Source organism: Rhinatrema bivittatum, chromosome 4 (assembly GCF_901001135.1).
Source record: "Rhinatrema bivittatum chromosome 4, aRhiBiv1.1, whole genome shotgun sequence".
Classification (NCBI taxonomy): domain Eukaryota; kingdom Metazoa; phylum Chordata; class Amphibia; order Gymnophiona; family Rhinatrematidae; genus Rhinatrema; species Rhinatrema bivittatum.
Genome location: NC_042618.1, coordinates 214,063,371 through 214,082,361, shown reverse-complemented (window position 1 = coordinate 214,082,361; position 18,991 = coordinate 214,063,371). Strand labels below are relative to the sequence as shown.

At 43.5% G+C, this 18,991-nt stretch overlaps 1 protein-coding gene across 1 annotated transcript in view; it reads left to right on the top strand.

The window, feature by feature from the left end:
- The window catches only part of BSN (bassoon presynaptic cytomatrix protein), a 618,895-nt gene that overhangs the window by 366,473 nt on the left and 233,431 nt on the right, over positions 1 to 18,991 (top strand). Inside the window, exon 5 of the mRNA XM_029599675.1 lies at positions 307 to 7,176. Coding sequence (XP_029455535.1) covers positions 307 to 7,176 — 6,870 coding nt within the window. The remainder of the gene's footprint in view (positions 1 to 306; positions 7,177 to 18,991) is intronic.

Genomic DNA, 18,991 nt, shown 5'->3' with positions numbered 1-18,991 from the left:
GCATATATCTTTGCAGTTCGTCATCCTATTGAAAATTTGCTGATATAGATAGACAGATAGATATAACTGACTATAATTAATTTTCATATTATATTTAAGTTAACCCTAACATGATGCCTAGATGGAAAGGCAAGAATATATGTTAGAAAATATATAACCTATAGAACTCTAAATCTTGAACTGTAACTGATATCCAAACAAAATACATCAATGAGTTACATATTTGAATTTCCTTGTTAGCAGAATAATTTTAAATACATTGTAAAACGAGTTTAATATTTAATTTTTGTATTATGTCTTTTTCAGGAAACAAACAAGTCTTATCCCCATGACCTGTCCCGCAGTCCTCAGAGCCTGAGTGATACTGGCTATTCCTCAGATGGTATCTCGAGTTCACAGAGTGAGATCACTGGCCTAGTGCAGCAAGAAGAAGAACAACTAAGTGGAACAGGGCAAGTGGAAAACAGTCCACCAAGCCCCTCTGAACTTACTAAACTAGAAAGTTCTGTACGTCCACTATTGGAATCAAAGGGGATGTCCCAAGACCAGGGTGACAGAGGAAAACTATATCATGAGTTACGAGAAGAACAAAGGCAAAGACAAAGGCCACGATCACTTTCCATTACACCTGAAGCTTTTGATTCTGATGAAGAGTTAGAAGACATCATGGAAGAGGATGAAGATTCAATTGAATGGGAGAACCAGAAAGCTCAAAGGGAAAATTTGGAATCATCTGATGATTTTGGCAGCAAATTGCGCCATGACTATGTGGAGGACAGCAGTGAAGGAGGATTCTCCCCTTTACCAACAAAGCCAAAGAGGGGAGAATTGACTGATGAGGAATTTATGAGGAGACAGATCCTAGAGATGAGTGCTGAAGAGGACAATCTTGATGATGATGAAGAAGAATATAACATGAAATACAGCAGTGTTAAAATCAGTCACAAACCTGATTCTGAAAAAGGCAAAGATAGCTCTTCATCCAAAAAGCGACTTCCTCAGAACTCAGGCAATATGTATGAAGAAGACAGAAAAGTTATAGAAGTTGTGGAAGAAGAAGAAATGGCACAGGGGGGATTGCGACGTTTCAAGACTATTGAATTAAATAGCACAAATAATTACAACAGAGATATGGAGCTGAGCCATGAAACAGATCTTAGTCTAGACAGGGAACCAGAACTTGAGATGGAAAGTTTAACAGGCTCTCCAGAAGAAAAATCAAGGGGTGAATATTCTTCAACCTTGCCTGCAACCACACCCAGTTATACATCAGGTACATCCCCTACTTCCATTTCATCACTTGAAGATGACAGTGACAGCAGTCCAAGTCGAAGACAGAGACTAGAAGAGGTTAAGCAGCAAAGAAAAGCACGACATCGTTCCCATGGTCCTCTACTACCAACCATTGAGGATTCATCAGAGGAAGAAGAACTGCGTGAGGAAGAAGAACTCTTAAGAGAGCAGGAAAAGATGCGAGAAGTAGAACAGCAGCGTATTCGAAGCACGGCACGTAAATCTAAAAGGGATAAAGAAGAGCTAAGAGCACAGAGGAGGAGAGAAAGATCTAAAACTCCACCCAGCAACTTATCTCCCATTGAGGATGCATCTCCAACGGAAGAACTTCGGCAGGCTGCAGAGATGGAAGAACTTCACAGATCCTCCTGCTCAGAATATTCACCCTCGATAGATTCTGAAGCAGAAGGATTTGATATCATTGCTTCCAAACTATACAAGTCTGGCAGTGAGTATAACTTGCCAACTTTTATGTCACTTTACTCCCCAACTGAAAAGATGTCTACTTATCATTCCAATAAACCACTGAAAAGTGCAGAAGAAGTATATGAAGAAATGATGAGAAAAGCTGAAATGTTCCAGAAACAGCAAGTGCAACAATCTCTGCAAAATGTATCCTATAACAATGCTTATCAAGAGGTAGGGTATGGAAGTACAGAAAGTCAGAACAATTTTGAATACCAGTATATAGATGAGTACAGTTATGACACTGTTCATATGGGTTCATCTCAAACAGACTATCAGAATGAACTTGCTAAGTCTGGCGCAGTATATGAAGAAATTCTGCAGACATCACAAAATATTTCTAGAATGCACCAGTCATCATCACTTGATTTGTCTCTGCAGCCAGAGGAAAAGACAAGTGGTCAAGAGGATGCATATCAAGAAAAACAGTTTTTGAATGCAGAGACTGCATATTCTGACATGATGAAGCAAACAAGTGGCCCACTTACTCCTGGAACAAGTCCCACCCAGTTGGCTGCACCTGTGTCTTTTTCATCATCTGAAAGTATTGGAGGGAAAGTGATTCCTGATGTTCGAGTCACACAACATTTTTCAAAGGAAGGGCATGATAAATCCAAACTTCATAGCTCATCAGCAGCCCCTAGCTCCGGTTCCAAAGTTATGATAACTCATTATCAATACAGCAACAGCATGGGCACTACTGTGACATCCCCACACCAAACCTTTCCAACCAAAGCAATCAGTGCTCCACTAATGTATAGCAGTCCCTCTTCAATGAGTGGCTTAGATGCATCATCTGTTTCTTCAACCAACAGAAGTTATGGTCAACCAAAAGTGACCTCAGGTTATATCTCAAATAAAGAACTGTCAAGGCACAAGAATGCTGCTGAAATTAGTGAAACAATAAGAGATAAATTCCAGAGCACTACTGATAGCAAAGGTCATACATCTTTAACATCCAAAGTTATTTCATTCTTTAAGAGCTCAAGTCCACCACTTTCTCCTACTTCTCCCACTGAAAGTCCCACTCAATTTGTCCCAAGACTAGATATGCCACTCATCTCGGGATCTGGACCCAAATCTACAGCAGAGTTTTCTACTCAAACACAGAGTACAAGGATGCTATATGATGTCCCCACTGCTTCTGCTGTTTCACCATCCTCTCCGATGATAGCTCAAGGGACACAGACACCTCACCGGTCCAGTATACCTCGTCTTTCCAGACAGCAGTCTTCTCAAGAAGCTCCATTTATCGTCATCACATTAGCATCAGATGCATCCAGCCAAACGAAACCCATAAATGTAAGCTCTTCCACCTCCCCTACAACCTCTCCAACAAGAGCAAGCCATCAGCAAATAATTCATAGTTATAATCAGACTGCAGTGAATACAGCACAAATTCAGCAGGAACAACTATCATCTAGTTATACCAAAACACAGACAATTATAGAAAGAGGCCCAACATCCCCTTCTGTTCAGATGCATGCCACTAAAGCACATGCCAACATTGCTGATACCAGTGCTAGTATACATAGCTGGGGAGCACTGCCAGCAGAGAATATTTCTTTATGTAGAATATCTTCAGTCCCTGGAACATCTAGAGTAGAACCAGGACCAAAACCACAAAGTGGTAGTGCTGTAGACCTGCGAACTGCTTTAAAGCCAGCTCCAGTCATCATAACAGACCAAGGCATGGATCTTACTTCCTTAGCTACAGAGGCTAGGAGATACTCACTCACTTTAGATCAGTCTCCAACTCGACAGTCTACAACTGTGCAGCCTTTGATTATAAATCTCAATGCTCAAGAACAATCTCAAGCTATTGTAGGCACAGCTACTACAGTCAGTATAACTATTGCATCTTCCATGCTTGTGTCCCAAGCAAAACAACCTCTTGTTTATGCAGATCATTTCCAAAATAGAGTAGATTTTGGACAAGGAAGTCCTGTGTCTCTGACACAAGTCAGACAGGTGGATCAAACAACTCAATCAGGTATTTTAAGGGGAAACATGAATAGTGCTGCAATTTCTGCTAATGTGGGAAAACCAGATGACAATGTTGGTTCACAGCAAACCATTTTTGCAAGATATAACTTACCCAACCAAATGACATCATTGGTTAAGAAAGATGTGTTGGTCTCTCATACCAGTAAAACCCCAAATATGGTCAGTATTAGTGCCATTCCTAAACAGTTTCCAAAGGATCAATGTGTAGGTCCCTCAGAAATCTACAGAGTGTTTCCAGTGGAACTGAAAACTCAGAATCCTCCAGTCAACCTTATTAGTCAACCATCCCATTCCATGATGGTGCATTTGGATGATATAGAAACTGGTACAGTAACAAAGCTGATCAAAGAAGAAACATCTTCCAATGCTTTAGATCTCACAGGAATGAAGCCTGAAAGTCAGATGGCATGCTGTGATATGGTTTACAAATTTCCCTTTGGCAGTAGTTGTACTGGTACATTTATCCCTTCGTCCATGATGCCTGAAAAGAATGTGGGTGACACAGCTCAAGTTAGTAGGTCTAGTGCCCAGTATTATGGAAACAGAGATACTGAACCCTTAGAGACATATCCTTATAGAGAACTATCATCTTCTACTCAAAATATGTTTGATGAGCACAAATTCTACCCTCATGGCCTTAGTGGAAGGCTACATTCATCCCTATCAGAAACCAACTTGTCTGAAATTGGTTTGAATTATTACTTAGCTAAGAGTGAGCCATCTTTCCAGTCTGCTGCAGGAGACTCTGCCATGGACTTGACAATAATGAAGAACTCATATACCTTCACTGATGGAGGCTACCTTGGTCAAGGACTTCAGTATGGCTCTTTTACTGATCTCCGTCAGCCCACAGATTTATTAAGTCATTCACTACCAATGAGAAGGTACAGCTCAATGTCCAATATCTATTCTGATTACAGATATTCATCAAGAGATCTGCCAAATTTGCAGGAGTCTAACCTCGCTCAATATAGTGCTACTACAGCTCGAGAAATAAGTAGAATGTGTGCAGCCCTTAACTCCATGGACCAATATGGAGGTAGGCACACAAATAGTCCCGATCTCTTACAGTATGGGCCAAGTTCTATAAGTGTTGGCCCAACTGGAAGTAGTGTCATCTCAGCTCAGCAGGGTCTATCCTCTATGAAAGCTAATATGATGTACAATCCTAACTTTGCAGAAACTCATCATGGCTATGGAAATCTTCAACAATACAATATCTCTGGTCCTCGGTTGGGAGCTGTTCGTCAGATGTATCCTTCTACGGCTACAGTTAGAGCTGCAGATGGGATGATTTACTCAACCATAAATACCCCAATAGCCTCTACACTTCCTATCACCACACAGCCAGCTTCTGTGTTGCGGCCAATGCTACGAGGACTATATAGACCCTATGGTCCAGGAAATGTCACAACTGTACCACTAGCAAGCTTAACCAGAGTACCAGTAGTTGCTCCAAGGATTCCACTCACACACCAAGTGCCATATCGATATTCAGCTCCCAGGAGGTTTATAACTGTTACTACAGCTTCACTGATGGAGGCACCCATGTATTTAGGAAAGCCTATAAACACCCTTGCAATTAGCAGTACAGTAAGCACTGTTAGTACCATGCCAGCTATTCCTGTTACAGCTTCTACACAGGATACTGTGCAGAGACCAGAACAGATAAATGTTGGCACTCGAGAAGACCTCTGCATGGCAGCATTTGGGGTACAAAATGCCTCTAAAGAAATTAGCCAGTCTCATCAGCAACCAAATCAAAAGCAACAGACTGAAGCCCAACAAGCCATCATTACTAGCAAAGGTGGTACAGAAAAAGAAGAAAAGGAGAAGGAAGAAGAGCGGCAACGGAAGCAGCAGGAACACATGCTACAGATTGAGAGGGAAAAAGTGGAACTAGAGAAACTGAGGCAGCTGAGGTTGCATGAGGAATTGGAGCGGGAACGGATAGAGTTGCAGCGCCACAGAGAAAAGGAACAGATGTTGGTACAAAGAGAAATCCAGGAATTGCAGACAATAAAGCAACAAGTACTGCAGCAGCAGCAGGAAGAACGCCAAGCACAGTTTGCTATGCAGAGGGAACAGCTGGCACAGCAACGCATGCAGCTGGAGCAGATTCAACAGCTGCAGCAACAGCTACAACAGCAACTGGAAGAGCAGAAAAGGCAGAAAACAACTATTCCCCCTACCTGTGAGTCAACAACAAGGATACCTCCTCAGGCAGTATCTGATATAGCTATAGAAATGCAAAGGACCCTTGCCCAAAATGGACAATACTGGCCACCCATGAACCAGCCATTCATAGCTATGGCAGCCCCAGGTCAGGAAATGCAGACACATCCACGCTGTCCAGCACCACAAAGACCACTCACCAATTCTGCCTCAGAGATGTCCCTTCAGACAGAAGAGCACTGGGAAGGTACCAGGAGCATCAAAAAAAGAAACTCAATGCCACGGCTCAGGGATGCTTATGAGATGGATGAGGGACATGAGCCATATATTGTCAAGAAGATAACTGATAGTAGTGTGCAGACTGATGATGAGGATGGTGAAGACAGGTATTATATTTCCCGCCGGCGTCGGACAAGACGTAGTACAGACTGTAGTGTCCAGACTGATGATGAGGATAATGCAGACTGGGAGCAACCAGTGCGACGTCGCCGGTCAAAATTCTCCCGCCATTCAGACTCTGGTTTAGATGGAAAACATGACTCAGCCAAAGGAACATCCAGCATAGCCATCCAGACCATTAGTGACTGCTCAGTGCAGACAGAACCAGACCAACTACTGAGAGTTTCCCCATCTATTCACATAACTTCACCTGACCCAAGGGTGGAAATTGTGAAATATATATCGGCTCCAGAAAAGACACAGCGTGGAGAAAGTCTTGCTTGTCAGACAGAGCCAGAAACTCACTCCCAAGGAATTGTTGTACCTCAACTCACTGTCCCAACAACTGTAACTCCCTATTCATCTAACATACAGATTACATCAGGGCCTTTAGATCCCAACACTGCTAGGCAACAAGGTGCAGCAAAGTTTGAGAAAAAGAAACCTGACCCTTTGGAAATTGGCTATCAGTCTCATTTGCCTACAGATTCTCTTTCTCAGCTAGTGGCCCGTCAGCCACCTAAGTCCCCACAAGTACTTTACTCTCCTGTTTCTCCCCTTTCTCCATACCGGCTATTGGAATCTACATTTATGTCTAGTGAAAGACTTAACAAGGCCCATGTGACCCCCCAAAAACACTTTACAGCTGAATCAACCCAGCGCCATCAGACTCTGCCTCGTCCAATCAAAACCATACAGAGATCTCTATCAGATCCCAAACCCATCAGTCCAACCTCTGAGGAATCTGGGAAGGATAGGATCTCTATGTATCAACACCATTTACTCCAAGGCAGCCAGGTAAGAGAATTGTTTAGGTAGTACATAATACATATTGTTGTGATTCTTTGTTGCAGAGCTGATGACATTGCTTCAGTGCTTGGGAGAGTGCAGGAAATTGGATGAAAATAAATACATTTCCTCAGTTAGCTTTTAAGATAGAGACTAAATATAATACTGTTTTGAACGTATCACATTCATGTTAACTGAAAGAGGAAATGAAGTACTTTCTTTCGCAATTTGTATTGTAATTATTTTATTTTTTATGTAATTAGGATAATGTGCACAGTGACATGATAAATATAGATGATATAAAATTGTAAATAATAAGTCTATGAGTGTATAATTACTGCATGCTGAGTTTGGTAATCCCGTTTTTAGTGCTTTTTCTATATTTTAGAACATTCCATGTTTCTTTAATTGTGATGAGTATTTACACCAACTGAACAGGAGAATATAAATATTTATGTGTGATATAAATAGCTTGGTGTATGTGTCCCTGAGGATTCAGAAATATCTGAAATGTATTGGGGTTTTCTGCTTGGAGTTTAGTAGGTTGATCATACTTCAAAGAGAGCATTTTTTTTTTAACAAATACTGTTTTACCTTACTGTTTTCTACATTTAAAGTACAATTCTCATGCTACAAAATATCCCTTTCATTGCAGAAGAAAGGGAAATGAGAGCCCCTAGATTTATATGGTTGTGTAAATCACCCTAGGGATGCGGATCGAACATTTTTTTGGTGTGTGTTATTTGATTTCATTTCCCGTTTTTTTGCCATGTCATTCATTTTGTTTCACAAGTTATATCATTTGCTATGTATGTCATTTCCATTAAAGTCAAAGAGGGGAAGCAAAGTATTCTATTTTTTTTACTAGAACATTGAGGTTTTCCATCCAGCTTTTGTAAAACTTGCAGGCAGGTATCAGCCTCAAAGGCAACAGAATCCCAAAGCAACAAAATTAGGATAAAACAGCACCAACAGTGGCATAAACAGCCAAGGTACAGAAAGGGGGGAAAGTAGCATGAACAGTGCCATGAATACCCCAAAGCATCAAGAATGGGGCAAAGCAGTAGGAGTAGTGATATGAACACACCAAGGCACTGGGGTGAGCAAAGCTGCTCAAACATTGGCATAAATATCTGAAGGCTAAAAGTGTGGGATTTGGCAAACAGCAGAATTGCATGAAAACCCCCAAGAGGTAAAGTGAAAGATATAGCAAACAGCAGAGTACCATGAATCTTCCCCCACCCCCCCAAAAAAGCTAGCGTGCAGAGTATGGTAAACGGCATAGTGGCATCAAAATCCCAGGGCATTGTGAGAGGATAAGGGGCACCAACAACAGTGACATGAACAGTCTGAGGCACCAAAAGAGCCACAAAGCAGCACCAACAGTTGCATAAATGTCCCAAGGTACTATGAAAGGACAAAACGGTACCAGCTGTGATAGGAGTTCTCCAAGTCACCATGAGAGAACCAGGAATAGGCTAGGTAGTAACAGTGGAAGACTTATTCAGCAAGCTACAGAACCAGGAAAGAGACAGACTGGAAGAAGACACTTTTTCTTGTTTTTACAATTTTTCTTTTTGGGGACAAAGCACTCCAGTATAACCAAGAAAGAAACAGGGTGGGAGGGTCATGTTGGGACCTTAGAGTGGTGCAATAAAAAGCAAGGCATTGAATCAGGAATGAGGCAGAGCATGAGGAACTCTGCCTCACTTCTGATTCAGTGTCTTGCTGATTCAGTGTTTTGCGTTGCCCTTTTATTGTTTTTTTTTTCTTTAACATTATGTGTGGGGTTTTTTATTATACATTGCTGAAAATTTTAGATCACGCAGTATATACATTTTTTAAAATAAATAAACAAGAGAGGCACCTGGCAACAGCAAGAAAGGCTGAGGGCCTATATTATATTCTCTTTAGCTGTATACTCAGTCCTCCTGACACTCACATGGAAACTCTGGGTAACCCAACAGTTTATTTTAGGAAAAATTAACTTTTCCTCCCTTTCTGGCGCCAGGTGCGAACGATGTAGCCTGCCGTTGAAAATAACCATTCACTAAGCTCACTGGTTGATGGGCAGAAGAGGAAATGCGGGGCCACATTGCCAAGGTCTGGCTAGCCGACAGCTTTGTTATGTACACCATACCAACAAATCTGAGGCCATGTCCTTTGTGGGCTCTGCCAGATAGCATGTGACTGATGTTTATTTAGCACCTCCTTTGCTGGAGGAGGATAAACTTTTCTGTTGCCAAGTGCTGTAAACTGCTGCAGCCATGGCCTGTTTCAGGAGAGAATGTTCTGCTATGGCCATGTGTTGGCATGGATAAAGGTGGGGGGGACATGGTAGCTGACAGGATGCTGCTCCCTCTGACACTACTCTGTGGAGTGCTAACTTCCATATCCGCCCTCTGCCTCTGCTGCTCCCATTCCTACATGCTGGCCTTCAATGTATCCTTTCACTGAATTAGAGTGTCAGACAGGAGTGCACTACTCTCTTTCGCCCATTGGTCACATAGCATGGCTAGCATATATCGATCTTTCTGGGTGAGGAGGGTTTCATCCTGTCTTGCACTTGCTGCTGCAAGGAGTCCACAAACTAGGGATATGCATTTGTTTGAAATGTGCCTGTTTTCATTTTGTTTCAAATGAAATGAAAAATAAAATAAATTTGTGAATTTTTAATTTTTGGGAAATAGTACGCACTATTTGCAAATGGTGAATCGTGCACACTATTTCCCCAAAATGAAAAGAAACACAAAAAAATGAAAAATGAACAAACAAAACAAAGACAAGAAAAATTAGTGTGCACATCCCTACTACAAACACCAGCACCTCTTCTGTCAGTTCCTCTTCCTGTTGAAAACACTCTAACTTATTCTGCAGGATGTTAACTATGAGGATCACATCACTCAGGGTGGCTGTTGAGGAACTGAGATCCTCCATGGCATCCTTGAAGGGCTTCAGGATTTATGATCAGCTGCATTATGTGTAGCTAGTCATGATGCCCCAAAGGGCAATCCACATCTATTTCACCTTCCAGAGACAAATGATGAAGGGCTGTCTATTAATCCGCCAGCCTCCTCAGCATTTGATACTATAGGGGGAATTCCACTCAGCACCCACATCCTGGTCATCCCATAGACCTATCCTAAAGTTAGCCACATAAACTTATCCAACTAATTGTAGGATAGCCAGATATATTTAGCAATGCAGTTATAAGCAAAGCTAGCCAGATAAGTTTATTCAGCTAACTTGCCGAGTGACACAGCAGTTGAATGGACCTTCGAGAGCTTCAGACAGATGTACTGTCAGTGCCACTGCAGATTTTACAATAAACCAAATCTTTCTGTCTGCACAATAACCTAATGTGTATTATAATGTTAAATAATTTCTTTAGTTGTTTTAATTTTCTTTTTAAATTATTGTACATTGCCAAGAACCCAAGATAGGTGATTAACATATTTAAATAAATAAATAAAATCTCACTACTCTACAGTGGAGTGAAAAAAGTTAAACTCCACTGCATACAGCAAACAGAGATATCAGACTTTTCCTTCTGCTTGTTCAGAGTCTGATACTCCACAGCGTAACTGTGTGTCATTGTAAGGGTCACCTTGGCTGGAGCAGAAAACCACACTGACTCCAGCCTTTACAAATGCACTTTCACTTTATTCAAGTTAACAGCGCTTCAACAACAAAACTGGCTGCCTACCTTTGCAGTACACTTCCTACTCCCTGGGCTTTGGGTCAGCATAGATTTACAGGAGCTACCTCTCCTGGAGATACGAGGGCCTGATAAGTTCAGCTAGGCTAACTAATTTATCCTGCCCCAGCTGGTCTTGCCCTCAGGACTCTCCCTGCCCAGCAGGATCCAGCCAACAGAGCTCTCTCCCTCAGTGGGATTTAAGGTGGACCAGGCATCAAGAAGGGGAAAACAGGGGCACTACATTACATACCTCCTCCCCCCCCCAACTTAGACCCATTAATCTTCATTATTACTCCGCCTTGGATCCCATCAAGTAAAGTACCACCCACCCCATTCCCCTTCATCTGGCCTCCTGCCACCTAGATGTTGTGCTTGTGGACCCTTAGGCCAAGGTGGGATTGACACAACCTGCAGGGAGGAGCCCTGCAGGTCCCCTCCATTGGTAGGGGGACCCAGAAGAGGCAGAGGCCCAACTAGAGCTTCACTTTTACCAGCCGACGTACCCCTCGGGTTGAGTCTTTGCGTGTGGAGGCCGGCAGACCTTAGGTGGTGGCCTCTGCTGATGACGATGGAGTCTGTTGGGACAGCTGGGTCAGAGTAGACATAGGGAGACTTGTTCGAAGGCAGACAGAGGTCCATGGCAGGCAACGGTCAAGGGGATCCAGAAATCAGGCAGAGATCAGTGGCAGGCAATGGTCAAGGAGGTCCAGGAATCAGGCAGTGGAAAGTACTGAGTATCTGTCCAAAGGGAAAGGCAGGATGGGTAGGCAGGTAGGAAGGAATGGAGAAGAACAGGGGGCAGTGAGGGAGACTAACACTGAGGCTGAAGAACTGAAGCTGAAGACAAGGGTCGCTGGAACTGAAGAGAAGTATCACAGGAACTGGAGAACGAAGACAAGGAACTCAGGAATTCAAACAAGGAATGCAGGAGCAGCATGCCCTACTGAAACTTAGGGAGACCTGTTGCTGAGACATTGGAGGAGTATCAGAATGAGCACTGCGGGGGATTTCCTACCACGGGCCTTTTAAGAATCATGACGTCAGGCATGCGCACGCCTAGGGGAAAGCCTGACTGGAAGGTAGTGGCATCCCACCGCAAAGTGCATGGATGGATCCTGGTTCGACGAAGTGTGCCGTCCAGCCACATGGGCAAGCGAGGGAGTTGTGCAGCGTTGGAAGCTGGAGGAGGGGGCCCGGACCAGGGTGTGAGTGTGGCGGTTCATGGGAGGGATCAGAGGACTGCCAAACATAAAACTAGGTTTGGGATTGGGATTCTAGGGCCACACTCGAGTTCTCACATTAGGATTACCCCTGACAACATTAGTAGCATTCACTGCATCCTGTGCCCAGTGTCAGTCCTTTGAATGCATCCCTTGTTGGCTCCTAGTCCCAATCCCTCCTCAGCTGGTCTCTTTGGACTGGCTGTGGGACTTGACATGGTTGTTCTTTTGGCATTATTTGTGGGTGCTCTTCAATGTCTGGTGCCTTCTCTCAGGCATTCCTGTCAGCGCCCTCTGGCTCCTCTGTAGTGCCACATCTTGGTTCCTTTGCAACCCCTCTTGCTGAGGTCACCATCGTATCTGCAGCCATTCCATCTAGCCTCTTGGCAGCACCTCTCTCAGGCTCCATCATGCTACCTTCCATAGGCTCATCAGTACTGCATCTAGTAGGCCATTCAATATCGCCCCCTCCTGGGCATTCCAGGGGTCCTCTCTCAGGGCTCTCCACAGCCCCTGTCCCTGTGTTTTCTCTGAGTTTTGGGCACTCTACAGTGCCTCCATGTGGACTTTCTGTAGTGCCGTCCTCGGGCCTCCCTGCAGCACCTCTATGCTCTGCACTGCCCATGATAGGCCAGTCCGTGCAACACCCCAGAGCCCTTTCCGAATTGCCCCTTTCTAGGTAATGGACGTTGCCTTCTCCAGGCCCGGCTATGAAACTCCACCACAAGCTTTATATTTTCTCTGATTAAGTTACTGCAGGAGCATTCCTTGGATCCCAACTACTCATTACACTCTCTTCTGGATTAGAGTCTCTTTTAAGGGTCAAGTGCTAGTCATATACTTGAAACAGATGCTGTACTTCTTTTGCTTCCATCTTTAACTCTGCTAGGCAGACTGTAAGCTGAGCCCAGCATGGTTCTCGAACCATCCGGTTCCTTAAGGCACTCTTTTGTCCCATTGCATGCTTTTCTGTGGACTCTTGCCAGTCAGGATCTGGTCTAATGTCAACTGCCTTGCTGCTTCCAGCTTCCTTAGAAGCAGTGCTTCTTTCCAGGGTAGGGCAGACAGATGACTTGGGAGCTGTGGCAATCTCTCTGCTTCCAAGTGTATGGAATCCAGTACTGGTTTTACTTTAGCCAGACTGGCAGCTATACAGGCTCTATCTGCTTCCAGTTTTCCCCGGGGGGGGGGGGGGGGGGGGGGGGGGGTGTCCAGAGACTCTGGGACTTCAGGACATTTTTCTGCAGTTGTTTCTGCTCTTCTAGAAGACTCTGAGCCAATGCTTTCCAATTAATTCCTGACTTACTGACTTACTGACATACTTCTACTGTGCTCCATTCGGTCCTTAGTGCAAAGCCTGCTTACTGCTGGAGGCTACACCCTGTGCACCTACTAGCAGTTTCACTTTCTTCTGGGGTCACGCCATTTCAGGCCCAGTGTACAATTGCTTTTCTCTGTGTTTTTATTTTAGTTTTGTTTTTTTCTTAAAAGGAAAAAAACGTTTTTAAAAACCCCTATCTCACTGGCACTGACTTTGCTGAATATTACAGTTTATCTTCAGATGGAGCATGTCTCCTTAGTCTGCACAAAAATTCCTAAATCTGCTTCTTTCCAAGCTCCATAGACCACTTTCTGTTTTAAAAGCACTTTCAGTTTTTCTTTTCCATGCTCTTCCTTTCCAGCTTTAAACTTTCGGTGTACTGCAGCCCTAGCAGCACTGCTTTACCTCACCAATTTCTTTGGCAGGCCAGATACCACAACTTAAATTTGCAGTTCTCCTATGGAGACTTGGATTTTTTTTCTGTTTCAATTCTTAGAAATAAAGACCCCAACCTGACACAATATGTGAGGGTGACAGAGCGAATCACCTTGGCTGGAGCAGAAAATCACACTGACTCTAGCCTTTTCAAATGCATTTTCACTTTATTCAAGTTAACAGTGCTTCGAAAACAAAAATGACAGCCTGTCTTTGCAGTACACTTCCCACTCCCTGGGCTTTGGCTCCACATAGATTTACAGAAGATGCCTCTCCTGGAGATGCAGGGACCTGCTGATCCCAGCTGGGCTAACCAACTTATCTGTTACGCATGCCGTCCATGCTCCTGGTTCCTTGTCTCTGGCAGTGGTAGGCCACCAGCTTTGTCCTCGGGCCTCCTCTGGTGCCTCCAGCTCAGTTACAGTACCTGGCGTTCCCGGTCCAGTCACCACTTCCATTGCTTCACGTCGGGCCTCTCCGCATGGCCTGCGGAGAGACGACGCTACTCAGGGCCATGCCCCTCCCTAGGTGCGCGCATGCGCATCTCCAATGCTTAAGTAGGCCTGCGGTGGGAAACTAGCCGCGGCCCCGGATGATGACGTCAGCGGAGCACCGGTACTTAAGCCCAGGCTCCACTCCCTAGCTTTGCCTTTGCAACAGGTCTCCTCGCTGGTTGAGTACTCATTGCCTCCTGAGAGATTCATCTCACTCCCGTGTTCCTGTTCCTCGCTGTTCCTGGTTCCTGACTCCTTGCCTCTATGTTCCTGCTCTTCACCTTTCCTCAGATTGCCTACACGGACGTTGACTTTGCTTTGCCTGACCACGCCATTGACTCTCTCCAAGCCCGGACCTCTGCTTCGCCTGACCATGCCATCAACTCTCTCCAAGCCCGGACCTCTGCTTCGCCTGATTATGCCGTTGCCTCTCTCCAGACCCAGACCTCTGCATTGCCTGACTAAGCCGTTGCCTCTCTCCAGACTCAGACCTCTGCATTGCCCGACTAAGCCGTTGCCTCTCTCCAGACCCAGACATCTGCATTGCCTGACTAAGCCGTTGCCTCTCTCCAGACCCAGACCTCTGCATTGCCTGACTAAGCCGTTGCCTCTCTCCAGACCCAGACCTCTCCATTGCCTGACTACACCGTTGCCTCTCTCCAGACCCAGTCCTCAGCATCATTTGACAACGCTTGACCATCTCCGTGTTCAGACCTCAGACCTCAGCCTTGCTTGCCACTGCTTCCAGATTGCCGCCAACCTGTTCTTTGACATCTCTTCAGCCTACTTCCTGGACTTGGTCTATTCAGGCTACAGCCTGCTCTTGCTTGGGTGCCCCCTGTCTGCCTACATTCCTTTGGTGCTCGGTTTCCAGGACACTACCTCGTCCAGTGTAAGAATGTACCATCTCCCCTCTGCTATCTCTGGGCTGATTACCATCTCCACATCGATGACATACAGAGGCCCACCTAAGTCCAGCAGGCCCCGGCACCCAAAGGCTCAACCCGCGGGGAACGAGGGCTGGTATTGGAGAAGCTCCAGTTGGCCTCTGTTCATCAGTCCAGTCCGCCTGCCGACAGTGGGGACCCGTAGGTCCCTACCTATGGGTTGTGTCAACCCCATCTCAGCCCAAGGGTCCACCTCCGGCGCAACATTATCCTGCCCCAGCTGGTCCTGCCCTCAGGATTCTCTCTACCCAGCAGGGTCCCATTCACAGAGCTCTCTCCCTCTGTGGGATTTAAGGTGGATGCCTGGTCCTGCACAGGCAAAAAGAAGGGGAAAACAGGAGCACTACATCACAATTATACTGAACAGAACAGAGAACAGACAGATATCTTTTACAAATACTAACAGTGAATGACAAGCTGAAACAGAAGAGCTAGAGCCCACCTCAGTTTTAACGTCCCTAGTTCCTTTATTCTTAGTCTTTTTCAGTTTTTTCTTCAGCTCCAAGAGCTAGAAAAGCAAATCTCCCTGCCCTGCAGCCCAAAGGCAAGTAAATTAAAATGATGCCTGCTTATAGTTTCTTTCATTTTCAGCTGAAAAAAGAAGTCATGTTAATCCATATAGATGCCAACTAGGTGGCCTGGTTTAAAAAAATGCTTGACCTTGATTGGTCCTGTTTTCTGGCTTCTTCTTTGTTCCCTTGTGCCTCAGATCCATACAGTCAGGGTCACTGTGATATTTCTGCTTGGCTTGCCTTAGAAGAAAAAAACAAACAGTTTGGCTCGCTCCATAAACTTTAATGGGATCCAAAAATCAATGCACAAGAAAAATTTCATAAATTTGGGGGAACTAGCCATTAATTTTTATTTTCAATGGACCAAAATGAATATGCCTAAATTGGTTCAGATTTCTTACTTATTTTAAATGAATGTATATCCTTATGCAATGCAAGAGGAATATGGTTTGGAACTAACCATTAGACAAATGGTAACTATAAGTGGGAATTCTGACTTTGCATCTACAAGAGTGCAAAATGATGTGACTGGGAAAGCATATTCTGCAAACATTCTAGGCAAGAAAACTGAAATTGTGACAAATTAAAAACTTTTGCTAGGTTAGAATCTCTTGTGACTGCCAAATTTAATTGCAGCATGACATTATAGTAAAATACAAACAATGCATATATAGTTCAATGTGAAAATAAAGCAGAGAAGTGTAATGAAATGATGGCTTCTGTAGAACTTATGGTCAGTTATGTACAGGATACTTGTGCTCTCCAAGGACAAGTGGGATGGCAATCCTCATAAGTAGGATGACATCATTGGATGGCAGCCAGCCCAGAATTTTATGTCAAAGTTTCTAGAAATTTGATTGTGCTACACCTGAAATGTGCAACATGCCATTATGCCAGGTGTTCATTCAAGGGCCTTTCAGTCTCTTTTTTCCTATGGAGACCACTAGTTGCAGATCCTCACTCTCCTGCCTGCTGGGGAAATTTTCCAGTTTTTATATGGGCAGGAATCATTCATCATGTTGCCACATGGTCTTTTCTTTTACCCCCTCTAGTGTCTTGAGTAGGCTTTTAGTCATTTCTGTAAGTTTCCATTCATTGTTGCACCTGGACAGTGCACTGTTTCCAGTATACCAGCAGCTTTAAACAATGATCCTAATGTGACAGAATCATGTCTGTCACAAAACCCCATGATATTTAGTTATTTATTATTAAAATATTTATCAAATGCCTATATCGACACAATCATATTAGGCAAATTATCATTTATATCATCACAAATACAACAATTATAAAATTCATACATAAAACACAGAAACACAGTAAAACATCTTGACTGCTCACAGATTTAGACTTATATTCCAAAGGTTAACCATATGTCTCGCGAAATAACAGGGTTTTGAGCTGCTTCAGAAGAGAACAATGTCATCAAGCTCCCGCAAAGCATCCAGAAGAGTATTTGAAAGGATCAGACCTGCCAAAAAAAATGTTTGTCATCTGGTCTCTATGAGACAAGCCACTTTTATCAAAGGGGTCACTAACAAACATTTTCCAGATGACCTTAAGACTCATGCAGGGGCATAATAGTCCAAAAGAGATATTAGGTAATGTGGGCCAGCATATTTTAAATCATAATTAGTAACTTAAATTTGACCTGCTGTTTTATATGTAACCAATGCAACTCTGTCAGTACTGGGGTAATATGCTTCCATCTTTGCTTTCCAGAATAGGCAAGCCACACAATTCTGCAACACCTGCAGGGCTTTTAAAATGCTGGTTGGCAGTCTTGTATACAGGGAGTTGCAGTAGTCCAGTTGTCAGTATATAAGCTTGTACAATTGTCCTAAAATCTTTTTTTTTTTTTAGTTTTTATTGCATTTCAAATTTAACACAATTACACATGTGAGGCAAAATAAAGTTACAGGAAATTGAATACAGTGACTCATTTCAAAGTTACAAGAAATATATATGACCTTCAGTTATAAGGAAATTTGGGGGGGGGGGGGGGTAGCTCAGGAAAATCCAAGAGCGAAAAAATCTAGGAAATAAAGAAAAAGGAAAACAGAGGTTTCATCACCTACTAACACATGCCAATTGCACTAGTTACATTTATGACTCAGTTAGGGTGAGAATCCAAAAAACCCCGCAATTGCGACAGCTCAAAGAAAATATACTTAGAATTCTGGAAATATATCACACATTTACAGGGATAACGTAATATAAACTTAGAACAGATTGTTAAGGCATCAGATTTCATAGTAAGAAACTTCCTTCTCCTCTCCTGGGTAATACATGTGATATCTGGATACATCCATATTTTCTGTCCATGAAATAGAGAATTCCTGTTTTGAAAGAAAAACCTAAGAACTGTATTTTTATCACTCAGAAATGCAAAACTCACTAGCAATGTTCCTCTTTGAGCAACTTGATCTTCCTGTGAGAGTTCCAAAACATTCGTGAGATTCATTGATTGCTGAACATTCCCGTCACTTTGTGGGCCCTCAGCAGCTTTCTGAGGCAGAAAATAGGCCTTTGTAACTAATGGCAGAGCAACTGCTGGTATCTTGAGATTATTAACCATATAGTTCTTAAATATATTCACCGTAGGCATCAGTTTAATAACTGGGAAATTAAGAACCCTAATATTAAGGCCTCTAATTAAGAACCCTAATATTAAGGCCTCTTAAAGAATTTTCTATATTTTCCATCTTTTTAACCTGAACATTTTCAGAATGCACCAAATTCCGTTGAAGCTTTTCAGCTAAAGCTAATCTTTTTTCAACATCATTTAGTCTCTTTTCTTGTTCTGAAACCTTTTATTCAGTATTCATAGTACGCTTGTTAGTATCTGTATATATATGAGATAATGTAACAATTGCAAACTCTATTGAGACTAGTGCTTCCAAGACCACATCAAGAGTTATAACTTTAGGTTTCAATAGAAAAGGCCTGAAAGAACAGCATGCTCACCCCTTCCAGTGCTTCCAGTGTCAGTGTCCTGATTCGAGTCCAAGTTTGAAACAGCAGAGCAAGTTTGTTCCAATAAAGAGGGGGGCAAATAGGCCTTAGAATGGCCCTCCAAAACCTCTTCTGCTGCAATGTTCCCCTGGATCCTTCTCCCATGGCTCCCAAATCAATCTCCTGCATTGCAGGTCGTACGGTGGAAACGGCTGAAGAAGCCATAGTAACAGCGACAGT